This window comes from Schistocerca piceifrons, chromosome X, assembly GCF_021461385.2.
Source record: "Schistocerca piceifrons isolate TAMUIC-IGC-003096 chromosome X, iqSchPice1.1, whole genome shotgun sequence".
NCBI classification, from domain to species: domain Eukaryota; kingdom Metazoa; phylum Arthropoda; class Insecta; order Orthoptera; family Acrididae; genus Schistocerca; species Schistocerca piceifrons.
This window is the reverse complement of record NC_060149.1, coordinates 751,714,720-751,728,626: the sequence shown is the minus strand read 5'-3', so window position 1 is coordinate 751,728,626 and position 13,907 is coordinate 751,714,720. Positions and strand designations below refer to the sequence as shown.

Sequence of the window (13,907 nt, the reverse complement as noted above, 5' to 3'; positions counted from 1 at the left end):
ATTGACCACACAGAATGTGAGTATTGGACAAACATTTGATGGACATTACCACATAAGGGAGAAAAATGAATCCTTGTTGCACTTGGTAGTATACAAAAACATTCATACATCGCACAATATTTCATCACAGCTCCTGGAAAATTGTTGCCTAAAGTTTTCTTATAGTTACAAGAATCAAAATGATAAAATTTGGTCCTCAGGTTATAGAAGAGATAAATTGTTTAACCGACTTGTTAAAAAATGTTTACACAACTTGTTCTAAATCTGGGAAATCGACAAATTGAATTTCCAAAACTTATCTTGAGAACGTTGTAAAACCATATATTGCTGGTAAGTTTTGTCTCTCATTAGGTTCCTGGGGTGGACAAACTAATACTCTTATGTATGATACCTTCTTTACAGACAACATGGGTCAACCAACATGGATGGTAAAAGTATTGCTGCCAGTTGTGTGACAGCCATGTGACGTGTGTCTTTATCACCATGCAAAAAAACTATTTTGAGGCTCCAAAATTGCAATGTGCTTCTCAAAGAAACAGTGAGAATTGCACCACAACAGCAATGCAATAATGATTCATAGCATAATTCATTATCATTCAGCACCAATTTTTTAGGTGATTTTATTGTATGCATGTTACGTAACAAAATTGCCAGAAAAAAAATATTTTTAAATGTAAACCAAGTTTGCTTTCTGCCGAATTGTCATAAGGAATGACGTAGTTGAGTGAAGATTTCATTCTTTAGATATTCTTGGTGTCACAAGTATATTTGCTTCGAATGTTTACCTGGAAAGTACCATCCATTCAGCTGTTGAAAGATCAATAAGGACTTAACATGGTGAGTGAATGGATCATTATAAAACAACCAGGATTTTAATTTTGTTTGCCATCTGTGTTATTCGTTATTGATTTGCTTGCCTTACTAAACCACCTATTCCCATCAATTTTTAAATGCAAAAAACACAAATGAAAAGAAGTACATTTGAGATTCAAACACACATTCTCTGCTCCCCCAGTCAAAGTCCTTTGTCACTACACCAGTGGTGCTCGCACTGAACAGTGTTTACAACAGGGGTCCACAAGTGGCAGTCAGAGTTTCTTTCCTCAATTTCCAGGAAAAAAGTGAGTTTGCAGACCCAACATATGTTATGAAAAATGTTCAGTTTTGAATTTTCTATCAAACCCATCACTTCTGAGTACACTGCACATCATGAGCTTCAGGGGTGGTTTTCTCAAAAGTGGGGTGGTGGTATGCCAAAATATCTCAGTCTCAGTTTAGGTGTACAAAAGTTACCTGACAAATTAGCTGAATCAGTTGGCCATTTCTGAGGCCTTCTCCTTGTCAGGGCAGATCCCTATGGGAGCTGAGCAAAGTACCAACTGAAACCTGGAACAGCCGATGGGATAAGAACTGAAAAAATCGATAGGGAGCCTCGAAAGCCCCGGTCATGGAGGGTAAGTAAAATGTGATGGCACCATGCAGTGTTGTATGCCTTATGTAGGTGCAAAAAAAACTGCAATGAAGTGTTGATATTTAGAGAAAGCCTGTCTGATTGCCATTTCCAACTGGACCAGATGGTCAGTTGTCAATCAACCCTTCCACAAACCACACTGATAAGGGAAACTGCAACCAACCATCCTTTCAAGCAGTTTGCGTAGCACATTTGGGAGGCTAATGGGTCGGTAGCTGTCTAGAGACATACGACTTGGGACCATGTTGCAGGATGAAGTTTAAGCAGTTTCCAGTCAGTGAGAAATTCATTATAAGATTTGACTTGGCAGAGAGTGAAACAGGGGAATGTCTTTAACTTATCATTTTTGCAGAAGAAAGTCACACAGATAAGAAGAGGATGCCAAAGCTGTTGCAAAGTGGGTCATAAAGTGTTCAGCATGGTCTGATTTATTGGTATAAAGACCAACCTGAAGGACAAGACCCAGAATAGTTGTTTATCATTGGCAGACAAGAGCACTGTGGAGCCTGGACCACGAGGCACACACTTTCAGGGAGGAGACACAGCACTCCCCACTGCATTTCATTAGGCAATGAGCCTTAGCACAAATTCATTTAAAGTGACAATATTTGCCTGTGAAGGATATTGCTTAAAACGCTGCAGGCCACTTTGGCAATCACGAACAGCTACTGCAATGTGTCTGGTCCACCACGGCATCGGCCTGCAGCGTATGGGATCTGTAGAAATGAGAATTAGCAATTCTGGTGCACGAGTGATCACATGGGAGACATCGTTGCAATCTGACAGACTGAGTGAAGGAAACAGCAGATGCATACAAATGCCAGTTGACTCTCTGAAGCATCCAATGAGGTAGTCAAGTCCACCTGGTGATGGCATGGAAGCAACTACATCACTGTAAAGTGGTCACTGTCACAAAGATTGTGTAGTGAGTGACCAATACCGTGAAGCCACAAGACTGGGGGAAGAGATTATTATATCATGCTATGAGCCGCACTGAAGTGGGTATGAGTATCGTCATTGAGGTCACAGTCAGCACAAATCTGGTTAACTAGAAGGCCCCTACCAGACAAAGTGTTAAGTTAGACGAAATATCTATGTCAACTTCATGCCAACAGAATGACAATCTGTTACTTTTAATAGAGAATGACGACACCATCCAGAGATAACCACGCAGTCGGCATAACACGACAAATGGTGGTGCCTACTATACAGTACTATAAATGCAGGGGCTGCTCAAGCCCTTGATGCAGTTGCCATTTTACCTCCACAGTCTGAGACAAAACATAAGGGAATAGTTTTACACATTGAACACAGCTTCTCAACCCAGAAATTTAACTGAAATAAACACCATTCATAAAAGCCTACAGTGTATAAAGCCACGAAGGTTGTAAATACTGAAGCATGTGAATCCTGCTTTGACATGTGTCTAACTACAAAAAGGAATGGGTTAATTTATACAGCCAAGGGAAAAAGAATGGCTTCCTCTTATAAGACCACCTTAATTTATCTAGAGGGAGCTCTCTCCGAGTCCCAGGACAGGTAGACCCATGTAGCGAACATGAACATCTTCTCGAACAGTTTGACTAACATTGCCAACAAACTACCTTTTCCAAAATCCAACATTATTTCTTTTCAAGCAAATATTCACACACCCAGAGGGTATCTCCATTTCCACAATCACTAGCTCTCAATTTATAAGCTCTCCCAGTTACAGTCTGGGAGACTGTAAACATCTGTACTGACAAATTCATTCATTAAGTGTGACAGAAATCAAAACTGCTTTTACATTAAAAGAACTGGTTTTACATCACACAGCTACGCAGATGAAATTATATGAAAAAGAGACACTTTCAAGACCCAATGTAGACTCCTATGTCCCCACCCAACTTATGCAATACTCTTGTTGGAACATGTTTCTAACCACATTAAATTACCCCATCGATCTTAGTGCTATGTGTATCCTATTGTGAAACCTTCCCTATGTACATTGCAAGTACATTATAGTACGGTTTACCTCTGGCAACTGTATCAAGAAAAGTGAATCCTGAGAAGGTACATGTGATCTTGCAGTTTATCAGGAAGTTTTTCGTATCAAACTGAACAGATACATACAAATTTTGTCAGCAATATCAAATATCTAGATTCACTCTAATGATATAAAATCTTTAAGCAGTGTGCTACATCCTGATTACTGTTGGTAGTGTGAAGCACATGAAAGACAATGCTCCAAAATAAAGTTCCACCATAGCATAATTTTCACCTGCCAAATAGTTAAATATTATTTATAGGCTGCATACTAGAGCATCTTATTACCTCAAAATCAAATACTTTGACAAAACCATATCTTTACTAACTGGTAACTGATTCTACTTGCCTGATTTGCTGCAGTTTCCCCCGTTTGTGGTCCCCAAGCATTATGATCCACTCCCCAGTCTGACACAGCTGGTACCTGTGGTGCATCTCCAAATCCTTCTGGGAGTGGTGGTGGTGGCTCAGATGGTGGCTGACTAGCTTTTACCTCCTGTCACAAAAGTAAGTTTTAGATACACGTGAAACCTACAACAGATTATAGTTGCAAACAACTGACAGTAGCCAGCCGGCCAGCGTTTAAATTTCCTTAAAAGATGACTGAATTTTATCACAATGGGCATAGGGGCTGTGTTTTTATGCTATTCTCCACAGTAATACAGCTGAACATTTACCCATTACCCATTTCTGCAACTGAAAAGTACTAGAATGAAACACCACACACAAATTTTAATCCCAAGATGACTGTATGAATCCATCCTCCTCATAATGACACTTTGGGTAAGATACGGAAGCATCCATTATCTATGATAATACCCAATAAAATGACAGTTTGCTCATTACATGATCTGTACCTAAAGGATACAGATGAAATTTACTACGAGATTTCCAAGCCTTCCTCACAATGCACACTGAAATCCTTCACCCACAGTACCTAATTATGATTACACAGGTCAAGTATTGAAGTGACAACTGGAAATCCAAAACAATCTTTTCGAACTTAATTCAGTATTGACTTTCAAATTAAAACAAAATTATGCCATATAATAACTCATTGAAGTATCCTCTTCCACAACATGCAGAAAATGCTCAACAAATTTTGATGAAGCAAACATGTTAAAAGCTATTTTCCCCATTATAAGGGGCATATACATACAGTAGATAGCTTTCTTCTACATACACATATATACTCCACAAGATACGGTGCAGTGCATTGTGGAGGCTACCATTACCGCTACTAGTCATTCCCTACCCCGTTCAACTCACAAATAGAGAGAGGGAAAAATGACTATCTATATGACTCCAAATGAACCCTAATTTCTCGTATCTCACCTTTGTGGTCCTTACGTGCAATGTACATTGGCGGCAGTAGAACTATTCAGCATTCAGCTTCAAATGCAGATTCTCTAAATTTTGTCATTATTGTTCCTCGAAAAAAAACGTCACCTTCCTTCCAGGGATTCCCATTTGAGTTCCCGAAGCACCTCCATAACACTTACATGTTGTTCAAACCTACTGGTAGCAGATCTAGCAGCCCATCTCTGAACTACTTCAATGTCTTCCTTCAATCCGACCTGGTTAGATCCCAAACACTCTAGCAGTACTCAAAAATAGGTCACAAGTGTCCTATATGTGGTCCCCTATACATGTAAACCACACTTTCCTAAAATTTTCCCAATAAGCCAAGGTCAACCATTCATCTTCGCTACCACAGTTCTCACATGCTCGTTCCATTATATATTGCTTTGCAAAGTTACACCCAGATATTTGAACAACTTCATTCTGTCAAGCGGGACACTATTAATACTGTGTCTGAACATTACAGGTTTGTTCTTCCCACCCATCCACATTAACTTACATTTTTGCACATCTGGAGCTAGCTGCCATTCATCACACCAACTAGAAATTTTGTGTAAGCCATCTTTTATCTTTCTACAGTCAAAGTCGACATCTTACCATACACCACGGGATTATCAGCAAACAACCACAGATTGCTGCCCACCAAATTATATGTCCTATCACATTTCCCTTGGGCACTCCTGGCATTACCCTTGTCTCTGATGAACACTCCCTGTCGAGGACAACATACTGGGTTCTATAACTTAATCTCGTCTTCGAGTCTCACTCATTTCTCTGAACTTACTCCAGACGCTCGTACCACTGTTAACAGCCTGCAATGAGGCACTGTTTCAAATGCTATCCAGAAATTTAGAAATATGGAATCAGCCTGTTGCCCTTCATCCAAAGTTTGCAGTATATCATGTGAGAAAAGGGCAAGCTGAGTTTCGCACAAGTGATGCTTTCTAAATCCATGCCGATTCGTGGACAGAAGCTTTTCAGTCTCATGAAAGTTTACTATATTCGAAATGAGAATATGTTCAAGGATTCTGCAGCAAACCGAATTTAGGGATATTGGTGTGTAATTTTGAGGGTCTGTTCTTTTATCCTTCTTATATACAAGAATCACCTGCACTTTTTTCCAGTTGACTGGAATTTTGTGCTGGGTGAGAGATTCACGATAAATGCAAGCTAGGTAAGGGGCCCATACTGTAGAGTACTCTTTGTAAAAACAAACTGGGATTCCATCCAGATCTGATGATTTATTTGCTTTCAAATCTTTCAGCTGTTTCTCTATGCCAGGGATGCCATACGGGAGCCAGTCTGACTGTCGAATGATGGGATGTTTGAGTCTCCTGTGTGAACAATTTCTTGAACATGGACTCAAACTTCAGCTATCATTTTGTTAAACTGCCTCACCAATCTAATCAACATGGGATTGAATGGAAACCTCAGACTCCCTTAGTATTTTACATATGACCACAATTTTCTTGGGCCAAGTATCATCAATTTAAAGCTTTCTACTATCTTACCCAAATTTTCAACTGACACAGGATGAAGACAGTATCATAGATCTATACTCCACAAGCCACCTCATAGTGTGCACAGGTTGATGAGCATGCATAAGCAGAATGACAATTAATAAGCTTCCACACAACTTCAAATTTCTCTGTTTATCCTGTGAGAGTCATTTTGCACAAAGTGGGTATAACAAATAAATTGCTTAACCCATCTTTGAAATTTCTCTATTAAATGTAACAACCACACATTCCAAACTGACAAGGAGAACTCAATCATTTAACAAGAATTTTTAAGCTCTCTTTTGTGGGTGAAATACATTTCTGCGACTTTTCCAATGCATCTCACTGTGGAACTTGCTTCACTTGTTAGGTCATTCCACTTTATATCTTCCTGGACAAATCCCTCCACACTATTTACGATTGTGACACTGTTCCTAATGGTTGATTGTCAATCACGTAATTAAACAATCATGGGTATTCCAGTCTATTTATGTACAATATGCTACAATTTTCTGATGTAGTGACTTCCCTAAATACAACATTATCATCTACAAATAGTCTACTGGATCTTCAGATACTAACCATCAGGTCATACATAGGTATGTTACAGACAATAACTATAACATTCCTTTTGGGTTCCGATGCTACTTTTACATCTAACAATTTACACTTGCTAAAAACATGACAAGTTTTTGTCCCTAAGTAGTCTCTACCACAGAGCACATACAACATCCTGTAAACTTTTATTGTGTCCATTAGGTGAAAGTGTAGAAATTTATATTAAACCTACATCTACATCCACATACATACTCCGCAATCCACCACAACGGTGCGTGGCGGAGGGTACCTCGTACCATATCTAGCGTCTTCTCTCCCTGTTCCACTCCCAAACAGAACGAGGGAAAAATGACCTTCAGGAATTAAGGAATACGGTAACAGCTGAGCACTGCTATTTACAATTATTTGTACCTCATGGATGACGAAGACTAAGCTGAGTTTAATGAGGTTTTTTTTCCTTCAAAATTATGTTGATTCTTACAGAGCAGATGTTTGTGCTGAATTCAAATGCTGATATGGTAGAAAAGTAATTCAGAAAGAAGTAATTCACTATAACGATCAAATCTAATCTCTTCCAGTGTCTTACATATCACTCATAACTTCGAAGAACATGCCAATACCTCAGTTAATACATAGTGATGGAAACTATAGAGCAACAAACAACCCATTTTACATTTGCACATGGCAATTGTGGCAGAGGTGAAAGGGTAAGACTATGGTTGAGTAAGATAATGGCAGAGATCATGCCTTTACTAACTGTCAACCTCAACGAACAACTACAGTAGCCATTACCAAATGCTTTGTACACTGAACTTTGCTACTATAGGTTCATTACATGGTTCAAGTTTGACTCTCAAGAAGGATCAGACCTGCTTTTGCAAAACGACAAAACACAGGTGTACGCTGGCAGTGCTGAGAAAGGGAGGTGGAACTTTTTGTTCTCTGCAATACTCCGCACCCCAGAGCTGTCCAAGTTCTCTTTTGTTTTCACTCACAACTTATTGACATGTTAGTTTCCACACTACAGAAGCAATTTTTTCTATAATTCTTTTAAACTAAAAAACCTTGGCGGGGGTACTTGTCACAGCTGAAATGGGACTGCATGAATGTTCACAGAGGATACCAATTTCATTCCAGATTTGCATGTTAGTGACTGCTACACTAAACTCCACCTGATCTGATTTGATCTGGTCCCATTGCTTGGGGGGCGGGGGGGTGGGGGGGGGGGGGGGGCGGGCAGTTGAATATTCACTCCACAGATGGCTGAACAACAGTACCTGTGAAGGTCAATGCAGAACTAAGCAGATTCATTGCCTGTCATGACATGAGAAGATGCCACTGGAAGAGAGAGCTTACAAGATAGCTTAGATGCTTTGTATGGGGCTATACCACAAATCCCATCTGATGTGCTCTTGATGAATAACTTCAAACATCTTAAAATAGGGAGTGTCATTGACATATCAGTTACAGGTTTAGTTCACTAGCAAAGAAACAATGTCCTTATAGAACTATAATACACAAAAGTAATTCCCATGCCAGCTCTTTCCATTAAGGAATTTTACAGTATCTACTGAAGCTTTGTTTCTAATGTTTATATCCAATGGTGTAGCATGTGTAATTACTCACCAATTTCAGAACCATGAATCTCATAAGTTAACTGCAGTTCCTTTTGGTCATAATTCAGAGGCAACAAAATTGTTAAAAGTTTGTGCATACATATATCTCCATTATAAAATAACACTTAGTTCCTGACAAGTTACTATTGTGTGGCTGGTACGGGAAAAGAGGTTAGTTTATCATCTCATCAGCTACAACGTCACTGGTGAAGCAGCAAAAGCTCTCCCAGGACAAGGATGAGTCCATTTCACATGGACCATCCTGTACTCATAAGAAAGGCAGAGGAAATTTAATCTGGATGGACAGATGGGGATTCATGATGCTGAAGAAACAGGCAATGAAAATTTTTCACAAATGGGGAATACTTTATTTCATTCCATATGAAAGATGACATTTAAATAAAAATAAATAAAGTCACATCTTTTTTTGGGGACACCATATGTGTATTACTCAGTAACACTCATACAATCATTGGGAGATGAAGCTACTTCTTGACAATTTGCCTACAAATGGCATTGCACATCCTAACCTGACAAAAAAAAAAAAAAAAAAAAAAAAAAAAAAAAAAAAAAAAAAACCTTCAATATGCTTCTTGTATGGTAAAGTTTTCAATTAAGTATGGTAATCACCCTTTTGAGTACATTTTCCTACTCAAATTGACAGTGCAATGCAACAATATGAACAATAAGAAATACAATCCTTATTTCCAGCAACTTTCATCATCATCATCATCATCATCATCATCATCATCATCATCATCATTTCTTAATTGTCTACATCTACATATATGAGCCACAAGACGGCGTGCAGTGCAGGGCCAAGGATACTTTCCAATTCCATTAGTAATTTGCTGACCCATTCTGTTCATACAGTCAATTAGAGGAATAAACATGCCTCTATAAATACCCTAATCTTTGATCATTTTCTCATGATCTGTGTGTGACATATATGATTGTGGTGGCAGAAATGTCATACAGTCTTCATCGAATACCAGTTGTTGAAATTTACCACAACAGGGTTTCCTGATAACTATGTTATCTTTCTCCAATGATCCCAATTTCATTTTCATGAGCACCTCTCCAACATTTTCATATGGGCAACAGGACTTTTCCCCACTCTAGCGGCACATCTCTGAATTTATTTGATGTCTGGTGCCATGCCTACTTGCAAGGACTTCAAACACTGTCAGTATTCTAAATTTGGTCACACTAGCATCTTGTATTGGATTTGCCTTTTAGATGCACCGTGCTTTCCCAGAACTCTTCCAACAAGCCTGTGTCTTCCATTTTTATTCCTTGCTGCTGATTTTTATAAGTTCATCCCAGTTTGTATTGCTTCTTAGTGTTACCCTTAATCATTTTAACAATGGAAGAAGCACCAGCTGTCTGCTGCTACACAAATTGATACTACTGGTTTCTTTCTTTTATACTGGGCATCCTCTTGCATTTACCCATATTTAATTATTAAACCAAATAGAAATTGTCAAGAAATTCTATATTTCCTTAATATTGTACAATGATTTTTTATCATAGAGCAAACTGGACCTCATTAAATTTTTTAAAGGCTTCCCTTCAATTGCAAGTACAGATGCCTAAACATAAACCAAACCTGCAGTTCAAGGGTAATGTGTAAAACAAAGTTGATTCCAGCTTTCACACACACATATGGCTGGTGTGTTTAATGTTAAGAATCAATGCCGAACTTTCTTTTGCTTATCTAATGGCTAGATTCTGATTGGCCATGGCTGATTTTGAAGCCACTGTCTGAACTAAAAGTCCAAAACAAGAGCAGTATCAGACAAGAACTTTTTCCTTTAGAATACATTGGTTGACAACATGCCAGCAGCCAATGAAAGGCTAATTTTAAATATTCAATGAGAAGTAAAGAAAGAGATGATGATGTTTTGAATAACTAACTTTGAACAGCTCATTTCTCTTCACACATCACCTGTAGTACCCTTAAAATTTTGCTGCCATAGCTTCAACAAATTTTTATTACTTTTTTTGAATGGGGAATGTAGTGACAGTAGTATGTAAGGTAGTCTGAGATCTTGATTATTTTGAGAGGTGACAGTTTATCTGCGAGTTGGTGAAACAAACAATACCATTGTGACATGAATCTTGGATCTATTTTCTGAACAGTTTACGTAGTTATTGAAAAGTGTCATGATCACAGGTTACACACATTTCACATTAGTCTGCCTTGTAATTCTGACTAAGTTATCATATGCCACAACATTATTAATATTACTATGTTGCCTATCTTGTTAACTTTGTCATTAAACAGCCTTTTTTTCGAATACTGTGTACATTTAACCTTCATACTGACATTTGGATTTGAAAACTGCTTCCTCTTATTTTTACGAAGCATGTGATCTGCCAACTGTTCCCTCGTTGACTTTCAACACAGCTGAAAGAGAGTGGTGGCCACATTTCTCTGCTTAACACAATTGCACCACACCTTAATTTAGACTTACTTTTAGGACACATTTATGGTCACAGTAGAGTGAGTACGCACCAAAATTATCATAGTATTGAGTGACAGGTGACAATTCTCAATTACAAGCAATCATATATCAGAACTACTCTTGTGCAAAGTCATCTGTGATTCATCATACTTTACAATCTAGAGAACATGAAGTGAAATTGTACAAGACTAGAAAAGCATTATACTGCATACTTATGGAGAGGCAACAAATTTATAAATAATTTTATCAGAAAGGGAGAGAGTGTAAAATAAAATACTGAAACCGATTGCACAAAAAAGAATTCCAGTGATCAGTTACCTGTAGTTCAAAATGGTGTCACCTGTCAGAAAAGTGTTATGCATTGGGCTTCCCATGAGAGTTCCCTCTGTTCAGCTCATAATGGTTTTATTAACAGAACTTCCTACTCAGCTGCTAGTTTTTCACCTCTGAAAATGTTCCCAGTAGACAGAGAGGATCCATCACTGAATAGTTTTCTGCATCAAACTTGGCCTCTTAGCTCAAATTTTGAAAGAAATAAACAATAGCTATGAAAGCCTTCCTTGTTTTAATTCCACAACTTTAGTTGCAGCAGCACAGGTAATGGATGCTATGGCTGCTATACATTAATTGAGTACGCTGTAACACTCTCAACCTGTGAGGCTGCAGGTATTCTATTGATGTGCTGCCTTTAAACCACAACACGTCTCACTAACTTATCCCTAACTGCCTTCCAGCAATTCACTAAGAATAAAGCATTTCCTAATGTTTTGAAAGCGTACACCAGCAGCAAAACGTGTCAACAATATTGTGGTCCAGCAAGTTCCAGATGGCATCTTACTCTTTACGCATGTATCAAACAATGGAAAATCCACGATGCAATGTAACAATATTATGAAACGGATAGTTGCTACTCACCGTATAATAGAGATGCCGAGCCGTAGATAGGCACAACAAAAAGACTGCCACGACATGAACTTTTGGCCAACAAGGCCTTTGTCTGTTGTATTTTTTCGACAAAGGCCTTGTTGTGGCCAAAACCTCATTTTGTGACAATCTTTTTGTTGTGCTTACCTGCGACTCACCATCTCCGCTACATGGTGAGTAGCAACTATCCTTTTTCATAATATTGTTTAGCCATTATTTTATAGACATATTGTAACTGTTCATTCAAAGACTGAACCAGATGTGGAAGTGGTAAATTAAGTGCAGGTTATTTATCACCACCTCTAAATAGATGCCACAAGAGGACACAGACGTATTGCTGAGAAATTTTGGTGTGCTTAAATGTGTACTCTTGTGTGTTGAGAAACTAAATTTGTGTCACAGATCTTTTCAGTAAATGAACTCTTGTAGCAGGTTGTGTTGGATCCCTTGTATAACTTTCACAAAAGGAATTTCTGCTTAACTCAAGAAGTTTTTTCAGAGCCAAATAAACCCAAACACTAGTTTGTGTTTGAAAGCCAAACAGCATATGCTATAAGTTAAGTATGCACATATATAGATGAAGGATGTTATGCATTGTTAAATTATTTTTTCATCATTAACTGACTACTCATGTCATTCAGCCTGTGGTGACAATAGTCCACTAACTGATGAAAAAGTGTGTTAAGTCTATGTTTGGTGTTCTGTTTACCTGGCCTCTTCATAGGATTCAAATTTTTGTCCTGCCTCATTCTTTTAAGAAAAACTGTCTACTCCAAATCAAGTCTCCTTGAGAAAACACTGACATTACTTGTGCTGGTGGCAAAGACAGGTGAAGTGTGAAGTTTAGCCTAACTTCTGCAAACTACATTTACTTCAGCATGCACTAGCAATGTCTCTCAACTTTTGACAGTTTGAACACTGCTTTGGATAATAGGCAATGTGGACATACTGCAGGTCAATACAAGGTTTTAAAATTCCCTGGTCTATTGATTTTCTTCACACTATCTGCAGTCATTCTCTTACACATTGCAACATATTAGGTTGTATTAAAGTTTGTTTACATTTCTACTGTAGAAGCCACTTTAATAAACTATGTTTCAGAGGAAACCTCTCAGCCTGCAAGATCTGGGCAACCACAGGGGCTGGGTTGGTTGCTTGGAGAAGGGACCAAACTACGTATGTGGTCATCAGTCCCTCCAACCTTAGATTAACTAAAACTGATAAAATCCCACATGAAAAGAGGGAACTACAATTTCCATAAAATTATAAACTATTGACAGGGAAGGAAGGGAAAGGATGGAAGAGGAGGTGAGGGAACGAAAGTGACTAATGAAAGTGGCGTGAAGGAAGAAGCACAGGAGACAAGAGAGACACTCAAGACATAACATACACCATACGGAAAGGACTGGGAAGGTAGAGAGTGAATGCAGAGGTGAACCACCAAGCCCACTTGAAGCCAATCCAGTCTGGGCGAATGCGGGAGAAAGAGGGCCTACCATCTCCTCCACTCACCGATAAGGTGGAAGGTCCCTCCCTTAAATAAAGCGATAAAAACCCCCATCACGAATAAAACGTAAAATGAGATCCGCCGCTGAGGCATTGTCAGCCAACACCAGGGATAGTGAGTCTAAAAAGCTAAAAGTCCATCACAGGGTGGCTAAGTTGGGGTAGTCCAATAAGATGTGAGCCACAGTCACCATCAATTCACAACGACTGATAGGGGGGTCCTCACGACTGAGGAGGTAATCGTGAGTCAATCTAAAGTATGGCTGATGCGGAGCCGGCATAGGACGACAGAGGCCTTACGAGAGGCCCAGAAGGAGGACCACCACAGAGTTGTAGAATACTTAATCGCCCTGAGCTTGTTCGGCGAAGAAAGAGTGTGCCATTCTGCATCCCAAAGGCCCAAAACCTGATGATGTAATGCCGAGCGAAGGTCGATTTCCGGAATACCAATAGCAAGAGATGGCCTGGTAGTAGCTAA

At 38.9% G+C, this 13,907-nt stretch overlaps 1 protein-coding gene across 2 annotated transcripts in view; it reads right to left on the bottom strand.

The window, feature by feature from the left end:
* LOC124723008 (sorting nexin lst-4) overlaps positions 1–13,907 on the bottom strand; it is an 88,519-nt gene that overhangs the window by 61,348 nt on the left and 13,264 nt on the right. For both annotated transcript variants that reach the window (XM_047248183.1, XM_047248184.1), the window contains exon 3: positions 3,846–3,992. In XM_047248183.1, coding sequence (XP_047104139.1) covers positions 3,846–3,992 — 147 coding nt within the window. The remainder of the gene's footprint in view (positions 1–3,845; positions 3,993–13,907) is intronic.